This window comes from Piliocolobus tephrosceles, chromosome 12, assembly GCF_002776525.5.
Source record: "Piliocolobus tephrosceles isolate RC106 chromosome 12, ASM277652v3, whole genome shotgun sequence".
NCBI classification, from domain to species: domain Eukaryota; kingdom Metazoa; phylum Chordata; class Mammalia; order Primates; family Cercopithecidae; genus Piliocolobus; species Piliocolobus tephrosceles.
Genome location: NC_045445.1, coordinates 47035275 through 47060661, shown reverse-complemented (window position 1 = coordinate 47060661; position 25387 = coordinate 47035275). Strand labels below are relative to the sequence as shown.

At 35.6% G+C, this 25387-nt stretch overlaps 1 protein-coding gene across 8 annotated transcripts in view; it reads right to left on the bottom strand.

Moving 5' to 3' along the window:
- Window positions 1-25387, bottom strand: part of RBM41 (RNA binding motif protein 41) — a 66230-nt gene that overhangs the window by 26008 nt on the left and 14835 nt on the right. For all 8 annotated transcript variants that reach the window (XM_023203004.1, XM_023203009.1, XM_023203006.1 and 5 more), the window contains one exon: window positions 10940-11343. In XM_023203004.1, the coding sequence (XP_023058772.1) occupies window positions 10940-11343 (404 nt within the window). The remainder of the gene's footprint in view (window positions 1-10939; window positions 11344-25387) is intronic.

Genomic DNA, 25387 nt, shown 5'->3' with positions numbered 1-25387 from the left:
GGCTGGTCTTGAATTCCTGACCTCAGGTGATCCGCCTGCCTCGGGCTCCCAAAGTGCTGGGATTACAGGCGTGAGCCACCGCACCTGGCCAATATGAATATGTTTTAAAAAATAAAGAGGACTTCTGGTTGACGTGGCTCTGTCAGTTCTTGCTGGGATGCATCCCCTCTGCATACATACACACATAAGTATGTATGAATGTATCCACCACATACTTAACACACACACACCCACACACACATACGCACACAGATACAGCTAGGTTCAAAAACAAGATAAAGCTGTGAAAAAGAAAAACAGAGCCTCCAAGTGATAATAGAGCATAAAGCTCTTCCTGGTATCCCTATGCAATACATGGTATTATTTTACATGTTTTCACCTTTATATAATATAGTCCTTTATATAAACAATATGCATTCTTCTACAGCTACATTTTTAAAAACTTTAAAAATGGAAATTAAGTTTAGAACAGTTTTGGATTTATAGAAAAACTGAGAATACAGAGAACTCTCATCTACCCCATGGTTTTCCCTGTTATTAATATCTTACATTAATATGCTCATTAATTGTTACAATTAATGAACCAGTATTGACATATTATTATTAACTAAAGTCCATAGTTTAGATTTCCTTAGTTTCTACTGTCCTTTTTCTGTTCCAGGATCTAGGTTACATTACATTTAGACTGGGGTTATGGATTATTGGGAACAAAATCACCCAGGAGAAGTACAGTTTTGATCACATAATGTTAAACATACATACAATCAATATGATTCATCAATATGATGAACAACTATTGATGTTGGCCTTAATCACCTGGCTTAGGTAGTGTTTGTCAGGTTTCTTCTTGCAAAGTTACTCTTTTTTCCTGCTTTCCCTTCCTGTACTCTTTTGGAAAGAAGTCATTATGAGCAGCTCAAAACTAAGGAATGGGGAGTTATGCTCTCTGTCCTTGAAGTAGAGTATCTACATAAATTGTATGAAATTCTTTTTCATGGGAGGTATATATTTCTTTTCCTCTATATATTTGTTTACTCAATCACTTATTTATATCACCTGGACTCATGGATGTTTATTCTATACACTGGATTATCTAACATTATTTTAGTTTATTGCACAAATTGTTCCAGCTTTAGTCATTGGAAGCTCTTTCATTTGGCTCCTGTATTCCTTTGCAATACCAATGTCAAAAAACAACATAAAATCATGTCAAAGAACAATAAAATAATGATTTTAAGATAATGATTTATTTTATTTTAGTTTGTTGCACAAATTGTTCTGGCTTTAGTCATTGGAAGCTCTTTCATTTGGCTCCTGTATTCCTTTCAAATACCCCTAATGTCAAAAAACAACATAAAATCATCATGTCAAAGAACAATAAAATAATGATTTTATATTGTTGTTCTTTTTAGCACTTCCTTACTTTCTGGCACTACAAGATGCACAAGGCTCATCTTGTATATTTCCTGCCCCAGTATTAGAAGCAGTCATTTCTCTAAGGAGCCTTGGTTCATTTTATTAGAGAATGGTATTAGAAACCAAGATAAGGATGCCGTGCAAGCTCATTGCTACTGGTGTGTCATTTGTGTCCTTTCAGCTTACAGAACAAAAAATATGTATTTATACTAATCCATGTATATATAAACACATATAAATATTTCTACATGTAACCACTTATATCTATATTAAGTTAAACATGAGTTCATCCTGATGTCTCCAACTGTAAACCACTATGACATGGATCATTTCAGCATCCTCCCTTTACTTATCTGTAGATTGCAACAGTGAGAAACCTGGCTCCCACCATCTGCCATCCATTTACTTAATTGCTCCATTCCATTATGCATGTATAACAGTATCAGAATTGTTACTCCCTAAGTAACCAGTACCCAGGGACATAACCTTATCAACAAGGATACCGTGCTTATGTGAAGTTCCATTTGCTTTTAGTCTTTCAGACTCCACGTATTTCCAAAGATGCTTAGTTCAGCGTCTTTTCCCCTATCCCTTCAACGAGGTTGTTTTACATATTTGTAATACAGTTTGACTCTCTTCTTGCTGTCTGCATTCTTTCCTAGGGTTCCTCAACCTCCTAAACGAGTTTTTAACATTTGTATACATTAGGTGTAACTCTCTGTGCTATGTAGTTTAGTGGGTTTTGACAAATGCATGTCTTGCCTCTACAACTCCAGTATTATACAGAATAATTTTACTGCCCTAAAGATTCTCTGTGTTTCATCTATTCCTCCCTTCTCCATTCCCCTCAAACCCTTGGCAGCCATTTATCATCTTACTGTCTAGTTTTCCCTCTTCCAGAATGTCATATAATGTAATCATACAATATGCAGTCTTTCCATACTAGCTTCTTTCAGCTATTAAGATTAATATTCATATTAATCTAAAGTTCCTCTATGTCTTTTTGTGGCTGGACTGTGAATTTCTTTTTATTGCTGAATTATATTCCATTGTATAGATCTGCCACAGGTGAATGTATCCATTAACCTATTGGAGGACATCTTGACTGCTTCCAGTTTTTGGCAATTATGAATAAAGCTACTATGAACATTCACATGGCAGTTTTTGTTGAACACAGGCTTTTCAAATCAACTGGGTAAATAAGTAGGAATGCAGTAGTTGGACTGTGTGGTAAAATAATGTTCAGCTTTGTAAGAGGTGGCCAACCTGTCTTCCAAAGAGGTTGTATTCCCACTAGCAATGAATAAAAGTCCCAGACTTCATGACTATGAAATATACCCATAAAAAACAAACAAACAACAACAACAACAACAACAAAAATAAAAACACTGCAGCTGGGCACGGTAGGTCATGCCTGTAATTCCAGCACTATGGGAGGCCGAGGCGGGCAAATCACTTGAGGTCAGGAGTTCGAGACCAGCCTGGCCAATATGGTGAAACCTCATCTCTACTAAAAATACAAAACTAGCTGGGCGTGGCGGCTTGCACCTGTAGTCCCAGCTACTTGGGAAGCTGAAGCAGGAGAACTGCTTGAACCCAGGAGACGGAGGTTGCAGTGAGCAGAGATTGCACCACTGCACTCCAGTCTGGGTAACAGAGAGAGAGACCCTGCCTCAAAACACAAAACAAAACAAAACTGCACTTGTATCTTCTACATCTAGAATTTTTTAAAAAGTTCCTTTTGCTCTGCATCCTGAACAGAATTTGGTATTGTCAGTTTTATTGTGGACTTTAGCCGTTCTAGTAGGTGTGTAGCGGCATTTCTTATTTTTCAGTTCTCTGATGACAAATAAAGATGAGCTTCTTTTCGCATGCTTATTTGCTATGTATATATCTTCTGTGGTGAGGAGTTTATTATTTTTACCCATTTTTTAAGTTGAGTTGTTTTAATACTGTTGAATTTTGGGAATTCTTTGTATATTTTGGATACAAGTTTTTTATTAGATGTGAGTTTTGCAAATATGTTTCTAGTCTGTGGCTTGTCTTTTGATTCTCTTAAAAGTGTTTTTCATATAGCAGAAGTTTATAATTTTAATAAAGTCTGACTTATCAATTGTTTCATAAATTGTACTTTTGGTGATATGTCTGATATATATATCATCAAACACAAGGTCACTTAGATTTTAATCTTTTTCTTCTAGAAGTTTTATAGTATTGTGTTTTATATTTAGGTCTATGACTACTTCAAGTTAATTTTTATGAAGGATGTAAGGTTTGTATCTAGATTCATTTTTTTTTTTTACATGTGGATATTCAGTAGAGTTCTAGCACCATTTGTTGAAAAGACTATTCTTTCTCCACTAAACTGTCCTTGATCCCTTGTCAAATATTAATTTACTATATTTATGTGGGTCTAATCCTTGGGTCTCCATTCTGCTCCATTGATCTGTGTGTCTTTTTTCCCCCCATCAACACTACTCCACACTACTTGATTACAGTAACTCTTGAAGTTGGGTAGTGTCAGTCTTCCAAATTTCTTCTTCTTTTTCAGGGGTGTGTTACATGTTCTGGGTCTTTTGTCTTTTCATATAAACTTAGAATCAGTTCCTAAATATACACAAAATAACATGCTGGGATTTCATTGGGATTGTGTGGAATCTACAAATCAATTTGAGAAGAATTAATATCTTAACAATATAAAGTCTTTCAATCCAAGAATACAAAATGTCTCTGTGTTTATTTATATCTTAATTTTTCATTAGCTTTACACTTTTGTGCATATAGAACCTGTACATATTTTTTAAAATTTATACCTAAGTATTTCATTCTTTTTTGGTGCTATTGTAAACAGTGTTGTTTTTAATTTCAAATTCCAGTTGTTCATTTCTGGTATAGAGGAAAGTAATTCACTTCTGTGAACAAACCTTGGAACCTCCAAGCTATACTAATCTACTAGTTCCAAGAGTTGTTTGTTTTTGGCTGATTCTTTGGGATTCTCTACACAGACATATATGTTACTTGTGAACAAAGAGAGTTTTAGTTTTTCCTTCCCAATCTGTATTCTTTTAATTTCCTTCACTTGTTTTACTGCTGTAGCTGGTACTTCTAGTACAGTGTCGAAAAGAAGTGGGGAAAGGGGACATTTTTGTCTTTTTTCTGATCAAAGGGGAAAGCATCCAGTTTCTATTAAGTGTGATGTTAGCTGTAGGGTGTTGTAGATATTCTTTATCAAGTTGAGGATGTCATACTCTATTCCTAATTTGCTGAGTTTTTATCATGAATCGATGTTCAGATATTTCAAATGTTTTTCTACATCAATTGAAGTGACCATATGATTTTTCTTCTTTAGTCTATTGATGTGGCGGATTGAATTTCAAATGTTGAACCTATGGTGGATATCTGGAATAAATCATACTTGATTATAGTACGCAATTATTTTTATACATTATTGAATTTGATTACCTAACATTTTGATTTCTCAATCAATATTTCAATCGAATGTTTTGATTTTCCTAACATATAGGATGTTTGCTTTTATACACATGAGGGATACCGTCTGTAGTTTTTTTTTTTTTTTTCATTGTAATGTCTTTATCTGGTTTTGGTACTAAGCTAAGGCTGGTCTCATGAGTTAAGAAGTGTTCCCTCTGCTTTTGTTTTCTGAAAAAAGATGTAAACAATGAGTATTATTTTATATGCTTCCATTTTCACCCTTCTCTTAGCCATATCAATTGTACTTCTTTATATAATTTTTTTTAGTAATTGCCTTAGAGTTTGCAATATACATTTACAACTGATCTAAGTCCACTCTCAAATAAAACTATACCACTTCATGGATAGTACAAATACCTTATAACAAAGACAAATTTGTATTTTTATATATACACTAATTCCTGCAACCTATCCCTTATAATATCACTGTTACTCATTTCACTTATCCGTATACTATAATTATCCAACACATTCCTATTATTACTTTGAAAAGTTTTATTCTGGATTGTTTTAAAATCAGAAAATAAAAGATTTTATTTTACCTTAATATATTCTCCTATGCTCTTTCTTTATGCAGATCTGAGTTTCTGACCTATATAATTTTGCTTATCTCTGGAGAACTTTTTTTCAAAAGCATTTTTTTTTTTCCTACAAGGTGGGATTTACTGATGAGATGAAAAATTCCCTCAGTTTTGTTTGTCTGAGAAAGTCTTTATTATTTTTCCTTCACTTTTGAAGGATTATTTTTTTTTTTTTTTTTTTTTGCTGGATAAATAATTCTAGGTGGGTGTTTTCTTTTTACTTTTGACAGAAATATTTCACTGTACTCTCTTGCTTGCACAGTTGCTGATGAGAAATGTAATTCTTATCTTTGTTTTTATATAGGTAAAGTGTTTATTTTCTCTGACTGTTTTTAAAATCTTTTCTTTGTCTTTCTGTAGTTTGAACATGATATGCTTAGGTGTAGTTTTGGTATTTATCCTGCTTGGTGTTCTTGGAGCTTCCCAGATCTGTAGTTTTTTATCTGCTATTAATTTTGGAAAATTCTCAGCCATTACTACTTCAAATATTTCTTCTCCTTTTTCTCTTCTCCTTTTGGTATTCCAGTAACATGTATGTTATACTCTGAAATTGTCCCATAGTTCTTGGATATTCTGTTCCTTTTTTTCAGTCTTTTCTTTCTTTGTATTTCAGCATGGGACGTTTTTATTGCCATGTCTTCAACCTTACTGATTCCTTCCTTGGCTGTTTCCAACTTACTGATGAGCCTATCAAAGACATTCTTCATTTGTTACAGTGTTTTTGATTTCTAGCATCTCCTTTTGATTCTTTCTTAGAGTTTCTCTCTGTTTACATTAGCCATCTGGTCTTGCATGTTATCTACTTTTATTCATGGCCTACTTAGTATATTAATCGTGGTTATTTTAAATTCCACATCTGGTAATTCCAAAACCTGTGTCATATCTGAATTTGGTTCTCATGCTTGTTTTGTCTTTTCAGACTGTGTTATTTTTTGTTTTTTTCTTGGCATATGTTATAATTTCTTTTGTTGAAAACTGGACATGATCTATCAAGTAATAGGAACTGATCCAAAGAGGCCATTAGTATGAGGTTTTATGTTAATCTGTCCAGGAGTTGGGCTGTGCTTAATGTTTGCTGTAGCTGTACGTGTCAGAAGTTTCTGTTTCTTCTAGTGTCTTTTTGTCTCCCTTGTTTCCTTTAGATTTACAACAAAACAAAACAAAACAAAAACACCTCTTTAAATAGAGTCTGATCCTTGCAGGTCTTTCAGCTATAACCCACGGTTATTATACTGAAGCCCTGTTGATGTAGTAGCAAGGTGCGGAAGGGGAGGCATTCTCTAATCCTATGATGAAGTCTCAATCTTTTAGTGTGCCTGTGTCTCCAGCCTGTAACCTTCAAAAGCATTTAACAGCTTTTTTTCTCTCTTAAATGAGACAGGAAGGCTAGAAGAGCCTGGAGTTGGATAAGGCTTTGGTAAAGTTGTTTTCCTTGCTGGGTGGCCCTTTGCCAAGTAGAAAGTTCTGGATACACTTAAAAATGATAATGTTTCCTCTCTCCATGCCAGAAACAGATATTTTTTCTTAGCTCTTTACCTTGAACCTTGTGGGGTTCCTGGAAGCAAACGAAACCTCTAAGACTGTGGGCCCCCAAGAGTTTTGTCATTCCCACACTAATCTACACTCTGACTCCAGCAATTTGTCAAAATTACCACCTAAGTGTTTCTACCAGTTTATGGCTCCAGTGCCTTTTGCTCCTGATAAGCAAATCTGGGATGTGATTTTCTGTAACTGCCTGTTTCTTCAGATTTCAGGATTACAGTTTGCCCTGTGACTTAAATTTTCTGCTGGGTCTAAGAAAAGTTATTAGTTATTGATTTTTAGTTTGTTCAACTGTTTTTCTTATCATAAGACAGGAGTGATGACTTCCAAGGACTTCACATGTTGAAGCTGAAACTAGAAATTTGCAACTAGCTATTTTTATTCAAAATTATGTTTGTGAGTTTCATCCAAATTGACGCCTATAATTCTATTTCATTCATTTTCTCTACTGTGTAGTATTCCATTTTATAAACATACTATGTTTTATCTATACCCCCGCTGATGAACAATGCTACAACAAGCATCATTATAACATCTCCTAATGTGCATGTCTAAGAGTTTCTCTAGGATAGATAATGAAGAATGAGACTGCTGACTTACAGTGTATGAACATCTTCAATTTTACTAGATATTGCCATGATGTTCTTGGAAGTGGCTATATTCATTTATATTCCCCTGGAGGTATATTAGAGTTCTTATTGTTTCTTTCTTTTTCTTTTTTTTTTTCTTGTTTGAGACAGAGTCTCGCTCTGTCACCCAGGCTGGAGTGCTGGAATGCAGTGGCATGATCTTGGGTCACCACAACCTCCGCCTCCTGGGTTCAAGAGATTCTCATGCCTCAGCCTCCTGAGCAGCTGCGATTACAAGTGTGTGCCATCAAACTCAGCTAATTTTTAGCACTTTTAGTAAAGATGGGTTTCGCCACATTGGCCAGGCTGGTCTCGAACTCCTGACCTCAGGTGATCCATTGGCCTCGGCCTCCCAAAGTGCTGAGATTACAGATTTCTTATTGTTTCATCTGCTCACCAATACTTGGCATTGTCAGGCCTTTAAATATATGCCAGCATTCTAAGTACTAAATGTATATATCATAGTATAGATTTATTTTGCATTTTCTTGATTACTAATAAGATTTCTTAAGTTTATTGGCCACTGGTGTTTTTGCCTCTGTGAATTGCCTGTTATATCTGTTTTTATAAACACTTTTATTTTTATTGCGTTGTTTGTATTTTTCTTATTGATCTGTAGGGAAGGATCTCCTTAAAATGATTCAAAAAGCACAAACCATTGAATAAAATACTGATAATCTGATAACATTAAAATGAAAGACTTTTGCTCAACAAAATACATCAGGAACAAATTTAAAAGGTAAGTCATCCAGTGGGCGAAGATATTTGCTAAACAACAGAAAGGATTCATATGCAGAATTTTGAAATAATCCCTATAAATATGAAAAAACAAATGATTAAATATTCAGCAAAGGATTTTAACAGGTAACTCACAGAAAATTCCTGAAAGGCTAATAAATGTTAAGAATACATGCATAACCTCACTGGAAATCAGAAACAGGCAAATTAAAACAATGAGGTATCTTTTCAAGCTGATAAGGCTGGCAAAATAGTCTAATGCTCCAAAGTTTTGGCAAGAATGTGAAGAGGATCTCTGAAACCTTGTTCCATTAGAAATTGAGATATACATACCCTGTATATCACAGCAATTCCACTCCCAGGTATATAACCTAGAACGATGATTCTTAAATTGTTACTCTCAGACCAGCAGGATCAGAATCTCTTGGGAACTTGTTGGAAATGCAAATTCTAAGGCCCCACTCCAGATCTACTGAGTCAAAAATTCTGGGGGTGGAGTCTAGCAATCTATGTTTTAATAAGCCCTCCACCCAATTCTGATGCACACTAACATTCGAGATACTGTAATAGAATGACACCTTCCCAACACTTTTGATTCAGATCTACAGGAAGAACTGCATTCTTCATTGTGGTCCCACACACATTATCTCACATATACACAAACACATATAAAATAAAAGCTTTAAGAAACAGTAATTACCCTAACATACTGTATGGAACACTTTTTGATATTTTCTATTCTATTCCATTTCATTAACAAAACTCCATTGGTTGTAACCTACTAATTGTAACGTAAGTTTGAAAAACACTGTCCCAGAAAAAGTCTGGCATATGTGCAACAAGAGATGTACAATAATACTTGTTGCAGAATTAACTGTAACAGCAAAATAACAGAAAGAACAAGTCTTCAGGAAAATGGATAAATATAATAAATGATAGTCTATTTCTACAATGGAATACTACATAGTTCCTTGTATCTTTAGAAATAAATTTCAAAAGCATTATGCATATCGAGTCAAAAAGGTTGTAGAATGATAGAGTATGTCATTTATATACTTTTAAAACATATACAACCGTATGCTATTTGTGAATATATGGCTATGTAGTAAAAATATAAAAATGTGCATAGGAATTATAAATAGCAAATTCAGGATAGTGGTTACATCTGGAAAGGATAAAGGAGAATGGGATTGGTGAGGAATATGTGGAAGTCTTCAGGAATATCTATAATGCTTTATTTTTTTTTAATTAAGCAAATACGGAAAATATTAGGACTTAATAATGACTAATAAAAGTTGGCTGGCTACACAGGTATTTGCTACATTATTCTATATCACTTTTGATATATTAATATTTCATAACAAAAAGTAAATAAAAATCAAGCTACTCTGGAACTAATAGCATAAATACCCCTGAACTATTAGAAATTCAGTCAGTCAAATAAACTGTTTTAATATCCCTCATCTAGAATGATTTTTTTTTAAAGTCAGAGACAGTCAAAAACTAACATTATATTTTTGGTTTTGTTTTTTAAATTAGACACAACAAAGTATATGCTCCAGGGGCTTGTGTTGTCTCTTTGGGTAACACAGTAACGAAGAGTTTTCCATTCCAGATGTAACATACAACATGAATGTGAAATAATGATTTGATCAATAAAATAAGAATTATTTACAACGTTATTTAGTTATGCATTGGAAAATTTCTTTTTTTTTTTTTTTTTTTTGAGATGGGGTCTCGGTTTGTTGTCCAGGCTGGAGTGCAGTGGCATGATCTTGGCTCACTGCAATCTCTGCCTCCCAGGTTCAAGCAATTCTCTTGCCTCAGCCTCCTGAGTAGCTGGGATTACAGGCACGAACCACCACGCCCGGCTAATTTTTGTATTTTTAGTAGAGATGGAGTTTCACCATGTTGGTCAGGCTGGTCTTGAACTCCTGACCTTGTGATCCGCCTGCCTCAGCCTCCCAAAGCGCTTGGATTATAGGCATGAGCCACCACGCCCGGCCTTGTTGGACAATTTCTTAAAGCCTATAGGACCTTTTTCACTTTGCTGCTTTGCCAACAGCAATTTAAGTCATATGTCATATGAAAGCCAGGTAGAGCATTCTGAAGAGAAGACTCATGTGGTAGCATATACCCTACTCACAACCAGGCAGTCAATTATTGGCTAATTCCAGAGGCACCATGGTTACCAGCTATGGTGGTCCTATGAACACTATTTGATTATTACATTGTAGGAAATTGGAGGTTACTTTTCCTTCAGTTCGGGGCTTCTAATGGGTATGGACTAGAGTCTTATCAATATTTCTTTAAAACACTAAGGGTAGTTCAGGACCTTAGCAAAGTACCAAGAACCTGATAGGAAATACGCTACTTATATAGTATGCAAAGAATGAATAGTCAAGGTCAAGGACAAACACAATCACTGTGCCTATATCATGATTCTTTGGTATAATCAAAGCTAATTTAAAAGTATTACTTTAGGTAGAGGTAAATAAAAGTGAAATCAACCCAGGTTGTTTTACTTGGTTTGGCCTATACCTTGTTTGGTTCCCCTGGATTATATGAAGAAAACATAGGAATTTTTCGGATCTCTTCCTCTGACAAACGATTTCTCTGGATTTCATCTTCTGGGACAAATTCTATTGGCTGCGTCAGCTTCTTAGGCCCAGTCCAACACTGCTCAGGTGAAAAATCAATAACATTTGCCACATGGAGACTGGGGCCTTTACCCTGTGCTGCCTGTTTTCCCTTGTCCTGGAGTAATGATGGGCTCTCAGCTGTGACTCTATCACCCACTGATGTAGCTGAGACCAGTGAGTGGGAAGCAAAGGGTTCACCTCTCATAAGTTGGAACTCTTCAAGACGTTTTTTCATTATCATCTCTTGGTAAAAACTTTCCAGGTTGTTCATGGGATCACCTTTGTTCTTCTTTTGGGGTTCATCTGGATCAAGACAAAGAGATAGGGAAGTTCTACAAAGCCTACCAATACAACCTTTGACAAATTAATAAAAATTAAATCCTGGACCTCAGATAAAGAAACACTGCTGGGGCAGGTCTTTACAACCTGTGCAAATGACAATGGTAAATAGTTATCTTATTACAGTACATTTCAAGCAAAACTATAGGCCAGAACTACGGTGAGGCAAGTGAGGCACCTAGGGTCATGCAAATATATGTACCTCTAATTGATAAGGACATTTAAAAAAATATAAGCAACATAGCACTACACTTCAAAAAATTAATAATTCCTTAGTATCATCTAACACCAACGTTATGTTCAAATTGTCCTGATTCTGTCAAAGAATTTTTTTATACTTATTTATTCAATTCAAAATCTAAAATAGCCTTTGGCTGTTATATCTCTTAAGATTCTTTTATTCTAAAACAGTGTCTCATCTCTCCCACCCCTCTATTTCATTTTCTCACTCGTCCATTGATTAAATAAACTACATTTGTTCTATGAACAAATGAATTTGACTAATCATTTTCTGATGGTGCTGTTTAACTTGTTCCTTAATCCCTTCTATTTCTTGGCAGATAATCTATAACTATGCTACCTAATAAAGTAGCCACTAGTCACATGTGTCTATTTAAATTAATTTTTAAATATCAGTTCCTCAGCTGAACTTAACAAATTTAAAGTGTTTGATAGTCACATGTGGCTAGTGGATACCATATTGGACAGAACAGATAAAAACTATTACATCATTTCAGAAAGTTGCATTGGACAGTGCTGATCTAGAGGTTTGATTAGGTTCAGGTTCAATATTTTTAGGAAAGAATCCTTTATAGATAGAGATATACTTCCTATTGTATCATGTCATAAGGCACATAATGTTTAGTGGTCCCATTTTTAGTGATACTGAAATTGATCAGTGGATTGTGGTGGTAGATGGTATTAGTCTCATCCCTCCATTATTAAATTTTCTCATTCACCTTCCACCTAATGGGTTTTTTACATCCACTGATGACCATTACCTAGTTTATTAATTTATTAAGAGTTGCAAATCGTGGCTTTCCTAATTCTATTATTTCTTTTATGCTTATTATCTGTAATTCTATAATGAACTTACCGTCATCAACTATGTGGTTTCCCTAAATGTAGATCATATGGGAATGGCAGGATAAATGCTTGATTCTTTGCCATTATTTACCAATTATGAGAGTAAGAGTTGACACCTTAGAAATGTCTAATGGAGGCTGGGTGCGGTGGCTCATGCCTGTAATCCCAGCACTTTGGGAGGCTGAGGCAGGCGGATCACAAGGTCAGGAGTTTGAGACCAGCCTGGCCAACATGGTGAAACCCCATCTCTACTAAAAATACAAAAATTAGCTGGGCATGGTGGCGGCGCCTGTAGTCCCAGTTACTCGGGAGGCTGAGGCAGAAGAATTGCTTGAACCTGGGAAGCGGGGGTTGCAGTGAGCCAAGATCGCGCCATTGCACTCCAGCCTGGGTGACAGAGTGAGACTCTGTCTCAAAAAAAAAAAAAAAAAAAGAGAAATATCCAGTGGTGAAGAATGGTTATTTTTAGTATAATAATGAAATCGTGTATTTTCATATACTTTATTTGTGTCAATTAAACATAGTCATTATTCTTTTTAGTGGCCAAATTATCCCACTTAGGACCAGTGGGAGCTCCTTCAAATCGGCTCCTGTATTGCTTCCTGGGTTTCTGGCACAGCCAAATATCCTAAGCTCATCTTGCATACCTCCTAACTCAAACCTGGAATATATTTGTAAAGATCCGTGGTTCCTTTTAGTAGGAAGTGGTATTTAGAAACCAAAGTGTGTTGCTGGTGTGTGCAGAAGCAACTTCCAAGTTGTTGTTTCCAGGCCTTTTCAGTGGACAAAAGCTAGGACTTTTTTCTTTTTTTTTTTTTTAATGATCCACTAGAATGGTTTTACTTTATTATTTTTTTAAATTTTACTTTAAGTTCTGGGATACATGTGCTGAACATGCAGGTGTGTTACATAGGTATACATGTGCCATGGTGGTTTGCTGCACCTATCAACCCATTATCTAGGCTTTAAGCCCTGCATGCATTAGGTATTTTTTGTCCTAATGCTCTCCCTCCCCTTTTCCCCCATCCCCCCGACAGACCCCAGTGTGTGATGTTTCCCTGCCTGTGTCCATGTGTTCTCACTGTTCAACTCCCACTTATGAGTGAGAACATGTGGTGTTTGGTTTTCTGTTCCTGTGTTAGTCTGTTGAGCAAAAGGAACATTTTTTTAAGAGAAAAGTAAACCATGAGTTTATATTGGTATCTCCAACTCAAATTTAAGATAACAAAATTTTTACTTAAACTCCTTTATTTTAGAGTTTTATCTCCTCTCATCTGCTTAAAATAATATTAGCAAAATTATTCATTAGCTTCTTCCTACAATATACTTATAGAATTTTAAAATGTCAATAACAATACTATCACCAATAAAACCACTGAATATAGTTTTATGTTTCTTTGCATTTACTTTTGCCCTTAGAATATGGGTACCATTGGAAAGATACAAATGTTTTAAAGTCACTATAAGTAATTGTTTTCTTTTGTTTTCCAATTGTGTGGTTATGCTACTAACTTTATTTATCATTAGGTTCATTTGCTTCAGGTTGTTTTTGAATTTCAGGGATTTTTACCTTTTTGATTAAACTTTTAAATGATGCAAAATATTTACATGGATCTAAAGTGAAACTGTTATAAAGCACTTTCACAGAAGTCTCACTTCCATCTCTGTCCCCTTTATCCCATTCTCTTCCTTCCCCATAAATAATAATTTTTTATTAGGTTTTGGCTTATGGTTCCATTGTTTCTTCTTTGAAAATATAAGCAAATAGGCATGTACACACATACATATAATTCATTAGTTATACCTCTCTCCTACATAAAAAGTAACTTACTATAAGCACTGGTTCTACAATTTACATTTGTGCACTTAACAATATATCCTGGAGATAGTTCCATATTAATGTGTAGAGCTCTTCTCATTCCTTCTTATAGCTGCACAGTACTCCATTGTGTGGATGTACCATAGTTTATTTAACTATTCCCCTCCTGACACACGTTGGTCTTATATCCAGTCTCATACTGTTAGGAATAATGTCCTGACAAACAGCTTTGTGCATACAGGATTTGGTATTTTTCAAGTATATGTTTGAAATAGATTCCCTGAAGTGAAACTGTTGAGACAAAGAGTAAATGTGTATGTAATTTTTCTATGTATTGTTAAATTTCACTCTGTAGGAGTTATACTATTCTATATTTCCACCAGCAAGGCATAGGAGTAGTTATGTAAGTGTTTCCTAAGGCACAAAAAGCACTATCCATTAAGGAAAAGATTGATAAATTCAACTACATTAAAATCAAGAACTTCTGTTCATCAAAATGTCATAAAGAGATGGACTAAAAAAAAAAAAAACCCACAGGATAGGAAAAGATATTTGCTACACAAAGAATTATCAGAGAACTTAAATCTAAAATACATTAATAACTTTTACAAATCAATAAGAAAAAGATGAACAACCATTAGGAAAACGGGCAAAATACTGAAGAGATGCCTTACAAAAGAGGAAATATACATAGCTAATAAATACATGTAGGCCAGGCGTGGTGGCTCATGCCTATAATCCCAGCACTTGGGAGGCTGAGGCAGCAGGAAAGTTCCTTGAGCCCAGGAGTTTGAGACCAGCCTGGGCAACATGGTGATACCCTGTCTCTAAATTAAAAAATAATAATAAAATAAATATATACAAACGTGCTCATTCACATTAGAATTCAGGGAAATGCAAATTAGGAAAGGAATAAGATACTAATAGAAAACAAACATATTGACAAAGATTAAAAAGAATGCCAACACTACATGTCAGTGAAGTCGTAGAGCAACTGGTACCCTCACATATTGCTGGTGGGAATGTGTACACACAGTGCAAATCAACATGACATCATTTACTAATGTCGAAGATATGCTCAACATACAACCCATCAATTCTACTCCCACGTATATACCTTAGAAAAATGTAGGCATATATGCACCAGGACACAATAATAAGAATTTTCAGATCACTGCTATTTATAATTTCCCAGAGCTAGCAAAAATACAAATGTTCATCTAAGAAGAATTAATTATAAAATTCTGATACGTTTATATGATGAAATACTATTACCCAAAGACAGTCAACAAATTTCAGCTACATATGTCCAAGTGGATGAACTGATTAATACACTAAAAAATAATCAGGGATGCATCAATAAATAAGGATTCCTCCCTTTGTAAAGCTAAGTGAATTACATGGCATGTTAGAAGGTAGGAGTGCTATAAAAAAGAAAAAAACACAAGATAAGATTAGAAGAGCTATGGGGTGGCTGTAATTTTTAATGTTGGTCTGGATAGGTCACATTGAGAAGGTGCTATCTGAGTGAAGACCTGAAGAAAGCAAGGGCATCTATCATACTGATATTAGAGTGAGGTCTGAAGGTAGGAGTATGTCTCAAAAAACTAAAAAAGACTGAAATCATATAAAGTATGCTCTGTAACCACAATGGACATACATTAGTGATCCACTACTATAAGAAATAGGGGAAAACACAAATATCTGGAAATTGAACAACAAACTTCTAAATAACCCATGGGTCAAAGAACTCATAAAGGAAATTTAAAAATATTTTGACCTCAATGAAAATGAAAACACAACATATCAAAATTTATGGATGCAGCTAAAACAATGCTGCATCCATATGACAGACACTTATAGCTTTAAATGCCTGTATTGAAAAAGAAGAATGGCTTCAAAATTAAAACCTGAGCTTCCAAGTTAGGAAACTAGAAAAAGAGTCAACTAAACACAAAGCAAGCAGAAGGAATAAAACAATAAAGATTAAGAAATAAATCAATGCAATAGAAAATGGAAAAATAAAGAAAAATCAACAAAACCAAAAGCTGGTTCTTTGAAAAGTTTAACAAATGACAAACCTTTACCTAGGCTGAACAGGGAAGTAAGAGAGAAGACAAAAATGACTAAAATCAATAATTAAAGAGGAAGCATTACTACTAACTTCAGGGAATGAAAAACAATTATTTAGGAATATTATAAATAACTTTAGGCCAACAAATTAGGAAATCTAGATAAATGGACAAATTCATAGAAAGATACAAATTACCAAAGCAGTCTCAAAGAAAAAATGAATAACAAGAGGGTGAATTAGTACTCAACAAACAACCCACAAAGAAAAAACCCAGGTCCAAATGGCTTCATTGGTAAATACCAAATACTTAAAGAAATAATACCAATCCTGCAGAAACACTTCAGAAAAGGCAAGAGGAGGAAATACTTTCCAATTCATTCTGTGATGTCAGTATTACACTGATAACAAAACTAAACAAAGATATTACAAGAAAACCACAGACCAATATTCCTCATGAATATAGATGCAAAAATACCTAATAAAATACTAGCAAGCCTTATCCAGCAACATACAAAAGAATCACACACATGTAAGTGGGATTTATCTCAGAAAGGAAAGACTGGTGTAACATCTAAAAATCAATAGATTAAATCTTAAATCACATGATCATCACAGTAGGTGCAGAAAAAGCATTAAACAAAATCCAATACCCATTTACAATTTTTTAAAAGCTCAATTAACTGACACCAGAAGGGAGCATCTTCAACCTGCTTGTAGTAGGCAGAATAATGGCCCCACAAAGATGTCCACATCCTAATCTCTGGAATCTGTGAAAATGTTAAACTTTACTGCAGAGGGGAATTTGCAGATGTGATCATGTTAAGGTTGAGATAGGAAGATGATTCTGGATTATGCAGGTGGGGCCAATGTAATCATAAGGGTCCTTATCAGAAGGAAGCAAGAAGGTCAGAGACAGAATGGGAGATGTGATGATGGATGTAGAGGGTAATGTGAGGAAGGGGTCAAGAGTCAAGGAATGCAGGTAACCTCTAAAATCTGGACAAGGCTCAACCAGAGCCTCTAGAAGAAATGCAGTCCTGTTGACATCTTAAGATTTCTAACCTCTAGAACTACAACGGCAGAAATTTATATTGTTTAAGCCACTAAATATATGGTAATTAGTTACATACTAATTCCCTTTCTTTTCATAGGAAAGTAATATACTGCCAAAGAACATGTGCAGAAAACCCAGAGCTAAGATCATACTTAATGGTTAAAAACTGAATACTTTTCCCCTAAGACTGGGAACAAGGCAAGGATGTTAGCTCTGATCACTTCCATTCAACACTGTACTGAAGGTTCCAGACAGTATAAGGAGGCAAAAAATAAAAAATAAATAAAAATAAATAAATCTCCAAATTGGAAAGAAAGAAGTGTCTTTATTCACAAGAAATAGGATTGTCTGTGTAGAAAACTCTAAGATACTATAATAGAACTATTAGAATAAAAGAGTTTAGCCACAGGATACAAATTAATATAGAAAAATCAACTTTAGGCCAGGCACAGTGGCTCACGCCTGTAATCCCACCACTTTGGGAGGCTGAAGACGGAGGATCACTTGAGGTCAGGAGTTCGAGACCAGCCTGGCCAATATGGTGAAATCCCATCTCTACTAAAAATACAAAAATTAGCCAGGCGTGGTGGCGCATGCCTGTAATCCCAGCTACTCAGGAGGCTGAGGCAGGAGAATCGCTTGAACCTAGGTGGCAGAGGTTGCAGTGAGCCGAGATAGTGCCACTGCACTCCAGCCTGGATGAAAAGCGAGACTCCATCTAAAAAAAAAAAAGAAAAAGAAAAATCAACTTGACTTCTATATAATTGCATGCAACAATTGGAAAATGAAATGTGAAAACAATTCTATTCACAAGAACATGAAAATCATTAAAATGCTTAGAAATAAATTCAAAAGGCTGGGTGTGGTGGCTCATACCTGTAATCCCAGTGCTTTGAGAGGATGATGTGGGAGGGTCATTTGAGGCCAGGAGTTTGAGACCAGCCTGGGCAACACAGTGAGACCCCATCTCTAAAAAAAATTTTAAAAACAATTAGCCAAGCATGGTGGCATGCGCCTGTAGTCCTAGACATTCAGGAGGCTGAGGCAAAAGGATCCTTTGAGCTCAGGAGTTGGAGGCCGCAGTGAGTTATGACTGTGTCACTGTACTACAGCCTGGACCCTGTACAGAACAAGACCCTGTCTCTAAAAAATAATAAATAAATTCAATAAAGAAAGCATAAGATTAAGTTTGATAAAATAAATGTAACTAAAAACTACAAAACAATGCTGAAATAAATTGTAGAAGATCCAAACAAAGGAAGAGACATTCTATGTTCTTGTATTAAAAGATTAATGATTAAAGATCAGTTTTCTCCAAATTGAATTATAGATGCAACTCAATCCTTATTAAATTCCAGCAGGCTTATTTTTCTTAAAATATTGGTAAGCTGCTTCTAAAATTTACATGGAAATACAAAGCACCTAGAATAGAAAGAGTGATTTTAAAAAACAGAAACAAAGTTGGAGGAGTCATACTACCCAATTTCAAAACTTACTATAAAGGTACAGTAAAAAGATTTAGAGTATAAGGATAGGCAGATAGATCAATGGAACCAAGCTGAGCGTCCAGAAATAAACCCTTACATTTATGGTCAATTGATTTTTCCACAAAGGTGCCAAGACAATGGGAAAAATAACATCCTTTAAATAGTGCTGGAACAACTGGACATCCATATACAAAAATATGAACTTGGACCCTTTACTTTACACGTAAAAATCAACTCAAATGTATAACATATCTAGATGTAAAATCTCAGACTATAAGTATTCCAGAAAAAAAATAGGAGAATATCTTTCTGTCCTTGAGCTCAGTAATGATTTCTTAGATATGGTACCAAAAGCACAAGCCATAAAATAATGAGTTGAACTTCATTAAAATTAAAAACTTCTGTGCTTCAAAAGACACCGTTAAGAAAATAAAGAGAAGCTACAGACTAGAAGAAAACATTTGCAAATCATACACCTTATAAAGGACTTGTATTCAGAATAAATAATTTTTATACTCAGAAAACAACCCAATCAAAAAATGGGCAAAAGACTTGAATAGACATTTCACCAAAAAAGACATATTGATGGCTAATGAGCAGATGAAAAGGTATTCAAGATCATTTGTTATTACAGAAATTCAAAATAAAACTACAACGAGCTATTAGTACACACACTGAAATGGCTGTAATAAAAGACAGGTAATAACAAGTATTGGCAAGGATGCAGAGAAATAAGAACTCATACATTGCTGATGAGACAGTAAAATGATACAACCACATAAGGAAATAGTCAATTCCTCAAATTAGTTATACACAGAATTACCATAGGACACAGAAATTCTACTCATTCAAGAGAAATGAAAACATGTTCACACAAATGTTCACAGCGATATTATTGATAACAGCTAAAAGTGGAAACAACCTCAATGTCATCAAGTGGTGAAAAGATTAAACAATGTAGTATATCTATTGACATGGTTTGGCTCTGTGTCCCCACTCAAATCTCATCTGGAATTGTAATCCCCATAACCCCCACATGTCAAGGGAGGGACTTAGTGGGATGTGACTGGATCATAGGGGTGGTTTCCCCCACACTGTTCTTGTGATAGTGAGTTCGTTCTCACAAGATCTGATGGTTTTATACACGTTTGACAGTTCCTCCACACACACTCTCTCTCCTGCCACCTTGTGAAGAAGGTGTCTGCTTCCCCTTCTGCTTTGATTGTGAGTTTCCTGAGGCCTCCTCAGCCATGCAGAACTGTGAGTCAATTAAACCTCTTTCCTTTAAAAGTTACCCAGTCTCTGGTATTTCTTTATAGCAGTGTGAGAATGGACTAATAAAGCTATAAAATAAAAAACTAGCAATATAAAGGAACAAATTGCTGATACATGCCACAATATGGAGAACCTCAAAAACATTATGGTTCCTGAAAGAAGTCAGATTCAAAAGACCACGTATTGTAAGATTCCATTCATTATGAAATATCTAGAAAAGACAAATTTGTAGAGACAGAGGCTTGGGGTATATGTGGGAGTCATTTACTGCAAATGAGCCCTAGGGAATTCTGCCAGGTGATGGAAATGTCCTAAAATTGGACTCTGGATTTGATAGCACAATTCGATAAATTTACTAAGAATCACTGAATTAAACACTTAAGGTGGATTTTATCATGTGTAAATTATAGACCTCAATAAAGCTGTTTAAAAAGAAACAAATTATTCAGAATCACAAAAGGTGAGAAGAAATAGAAAACAGAAAATGTACTGAAAGTCATTAAAGGATAATTAAATTAATGGAAAGGTACCATGTTCACATTTGAAGATTTGAAGACTCATAGATATGTCAATTGACCTCAACTGACTTAAATGCTCGATGGAATCCCAATCAAAATCATATAAAGGTATATGTACATGTGTAACTTGATAGATTTTCAAATTTACATGGAAAGGCAAAGTGTCAAAAGTAGACAAAACACTTTTGAAGAAAAACAACTTGGAAAGAATTATTCTCCAGATTTTAAAACATCATAAAGCTAGACTGTATGATATTGATTCTAAAATGGCCAAAAAGACCAAAGGAACAAAAGAGAGAATAAAAAAAAATTCATTCATATATGAACACCTGATACTGCAACACAACAACAGTCTAGACATTTTCAATATTTGGTGTTAGGATAGAAGACTATCTACATGAGTGAAAAAAGGAACTAGAACCCTACTTTATACTATATACATAAACCAATTCCAGGTGGATTAAAGACTTAAATGTGAAAGGCAAAAAACATAAAGCTTTTAGAATAAAGAACAAAGAACAGTATCAGGGCCGGGTGCGGTGGCTCATGCCTATAATCCCAGCACTTTGGGAGGCCAAGGAGGGCAGATCACCTGAGGTCAGGAGTTTGAGACCAGCCTGGCCAACATGGTAAAACCCCACCTCTACTAAAAACACAAAAATTAGCTAGGTGTGGTGGCGCATGTCTGTAATCCCAGCTACTTGGGAGGCTGAGGCATGAGAACTGCTTGAACCCAGGAGGCGGAAGTTGCAGTGAACCAGGCCACTGCACTGTGGCCTGGGTGACAGAGGAAGACTCTTTGTCTCAAAAAAAAAAAAAAAAAAAAAAAAAAGGATTTATTAATCAAAGCACAAAACCACTAAGTATAAAGAAAAAATTAATACATTTTATTACATAGAGATCAACAACTTTTATTTACCAAAAGATACCATAAAAGCAGTGAAGTGACAAACTACAGAATTGGAACATGTATTTTCAACATGTATTATCAACAAAGAACAAATATCCATAATAATAAAAAGACTGGCACAAATTTATAAGAAAATGCACCTAAGATTAGAGAAAATATGGAGACAGAGTATTCAAGATGTATAACCTCAACATTTTCCTACCTCCTTCCTTCTTGTAGAGAGGTGGCAATAACTGAGATGTGCTATATCTTAGTGCTTTGGTGTTTACCCATTGGTTATTTTGTTCTTAAAATTATTTATCTGCTGAATTCAAGATTCACAAGCTATTGTTCTGATAGATGCCTAAAGTGACCTCTGAACCAAGACTGCATCTGGACAAAGATCTGGACAAAGATACAAACAGATGGAAAGACATTCAGATAGTAAATTGGCATTTTCATATTTGCTAAATGGGCAAAAGAACTGAATAGCCATTTCACAAAGCAGACTGTCCAAATGGTCAGGCAATGTGTAAGAAGGTATCCAACATCACTAGTTATCAAGAATGAAATTAAAACCACAATGAAACAAACAAACAATATAGGCTGACTCTTAAAATGACATCCTGAAAGGTACACACACACACACACACATACACACACACACGAACACGAAGGCAGGGGAACTGTTTGGGGAACTGTCCTAAAGCAAACTAAGTGTAACGTGTGATCCCTGATTGTATTCTGGATTTATAATTGAGAAACCTGATTGCAACATTAGAGAAGCAATGTTACATTTCTTGAGTGATCATTATACTATGATTGCACAGGAGAATGTCTTTGTTCTTAGGAGATACTTAATTAGTTAGGAGTAAATCCTTATTTCTGAAACTTATTCCAAATAGTGAACAAACTACATACACATACACTCATATGGAGGAAGAGAGAGGTAAAGTAAATGTGGCAAGTTGTCAATAGTTGGTGAATGCAGGTGAAGGGTGTGGGTGTATTCTTTCAGTTTTTCTCCATATTTGAAATTTTCCAAAATAAAAGGTTGAGGAAAATAACACTTGACTAAATGCTTTTAAAAAAGTAACATAAATCAGCCAGGTGTGGTGGCTCACGCCTATAATCCCAACACTTTGGGAGGCCAACGTGAGTGGATCACTTGAGGTCAGGAGTTCCAGACCAGCTTGGCCAACAAGGCGTGTGCCACCATCCCTGGTGAACATTTTGTATTTTTAGTCTCTACTAAAAATACAAAAATTAGCCAGGGGTGGTGGCAAACATCTGTAATCCCAGCTACTCGGAAGGCTGAGGTACGAGAATTGCTCAAACCTGGGAAGTGGAGGTTGCAGTGAGCTGAAATCATGCCACTGCACTTTAGCCTAGGCGACAGAGCAGACTCTGTCTCCAAAAAAAAAAAAAAAAAAGTAACATAAATAAATGTTAACTAATAATAAAGGGAAAAAAGCACAACAAAATACAAGTAAATACTCATCAGATTAGAGTCTGACGATACCCGTTGTGGATAAGGATGTAGAGCAACCTAAACATTTCCACATGGCTGGTGGAATTTTAACTTGGGTGTTTCCCTTCAGAAATTAGTTAACAGCTATTAAAGTTGAAGACATGTGAACACTTCACCACTCAATTCCACTCCTAGATATATACCCTGAGAAACTCCTGCACATGTGTCCCAGAAAACATGTACAAGAAAGATCACAGTGGCAGAAGTGATATATATAGCCCCCAAATGGGAACAACCCAAATGTGCAACTACAGTAGAATGGATAAACTATGGTATGTTCACATAAAGGAATATTATACTATACTTCAATGAAAATGAACTATGGCTACACATAGCAATATGTACGAATATCTCAAATATAATTGCCAGAAAACACCACAATATTGAGTAGAAAAGGAAGACCCAGTAGAATACACACAATATAATTCATTGACACAATGCTTAAGCACAGGCAAAACTAAACACTGTCTAGTGCTGCAGGTACCGGTGGTAAAGATATAAAGAAAAATAAGGAAATTATCACAAGTTAGGGCAGTGGTTATATCTAGTGGGAAGAGGGTTGTGATTTGTGAGGGGCATATGGGGATTTTTGGAGTATCGGCATGATCTATTTCTTGATCTGATTAAAATGTTTTAAGCACTGTTTGGCATGATCTATTTCATTATAAAAAGATGGTTTGCAAAAAAGTGAATGAGAGGTGAACAAGTGGCAATAAGTAAACGTACTGGGTTAAATAGAATCCTCCCAAAATTCATGTCTACTCAGAACCTCAGAATATGACCTTATTTGGAAATAGGCTCTTCGCAGATATAACTAGTTAAGGTGAAGCCACAGGGTAGGCTCTGAGTCCAGTGACTGATGTCCTTATAAGAAGGACACGTGAAGATACTGAGACAGACACAGTCAGCAACCAGAATGCCATGTGATGGCAGAGGCAGAGATTGAAGAGATGCATCTATAACCCAAGAACTGGCAGCAAACACCAGAAGCTAAGAGAGAGGCATGGAACAAATTCTCCCTCAGAGCCACTAGAAGGACCCAACCTTGCCAACATCTTGATTTTGTAGCCTCCACAACTGTGAGAGAATAACTTTCTGTTGTTTTAAGCCATTCACTATAAGCAGCATCCTACTTCCCAGTATCAAAGTCTGTATTAGATTCCTAGGGCTGCCATAACAAAGTTCCACTGGTACTGGGAAGTAAGATGCTGCTTTAACAAATACCTAAAAATGTGGAATTGGATTTGGAATTGGGTAATGAGTAGAGGCTGGAAGAATTTTGAGCTGCTTGATCGTAAAAGCCTGTATTACATTGAGGAGATTGTTGGTAGAAATATGGATGTTAAAGGCAATTCTGGTGAGGGCTCAGAAAGAAGTAAAGAGACAGTAGAGAAAGCTTCTATTATCTTAGAGAATATATGTGTTCATGATTATATACATGTAATCATGAACAAAATGTTGCTAGACATATAAATGCTAAAGGTACTTCCGGTAAGGCCTTAGAAGGAAATGATAAACATGTTATTAGACACTGGAAGAAAGACAATATTTGTTATAAAGTAGCAGAAACTTGGCTGAATTGAGTTCTGTTGGGTGAAAAGTCTAACTTAAAAGTGACAAACTGATACTTCGCTAAGGAGATGAATGGGCAAAGTGTGGAAGATGCAGGCTAGTTTCTCCCTGATGCTTATAATAAAATGAAAGAGGAAGGAGGAAAATTGAAGAAGGAACTGTTAAGAAAAAAGGGGACAACACTTGATGATTGGGAAAATTCTCAGCATATACAGATAGTGTGCTCTGGAAACAGGGCCAAGGGTATAGATGGACAAACTTTCATTGAAGAGATTAAGTGTTAGGGTGTCAGGATCTGATCAACCATCTCAGCAGAAGCCAGGAATACAGATGGGGTTATCTAGGAAGAATCTGTAAAGAAACCTCAAGTCTAATGGTGTAAATCTTTTGACATATATGAGACTGATAATGTTTTTGAGAATCTTATACCAGCAAAAACCACCAGTGCCAGCCTGGTGTGAAAGAGACAGAGACAGGACAAAGGAAGGATAATTACAAGAGCAAAGCCACAGACATAGAGGCCAGAGAGGATGGGGCTATAGCTGTCCTGATAGACTGAGAATATGGGCCCAGTGGACAAAGCATTGAGCCCAGACTATTACTCATAGGCCTTGAAAACTAATGGAATTTGCCATGCTAGGCTACAAACTTGCTTCAGACCAGCAACTCCTTTATTCCCTCATTTTTGCCCTTTCAGAATGGG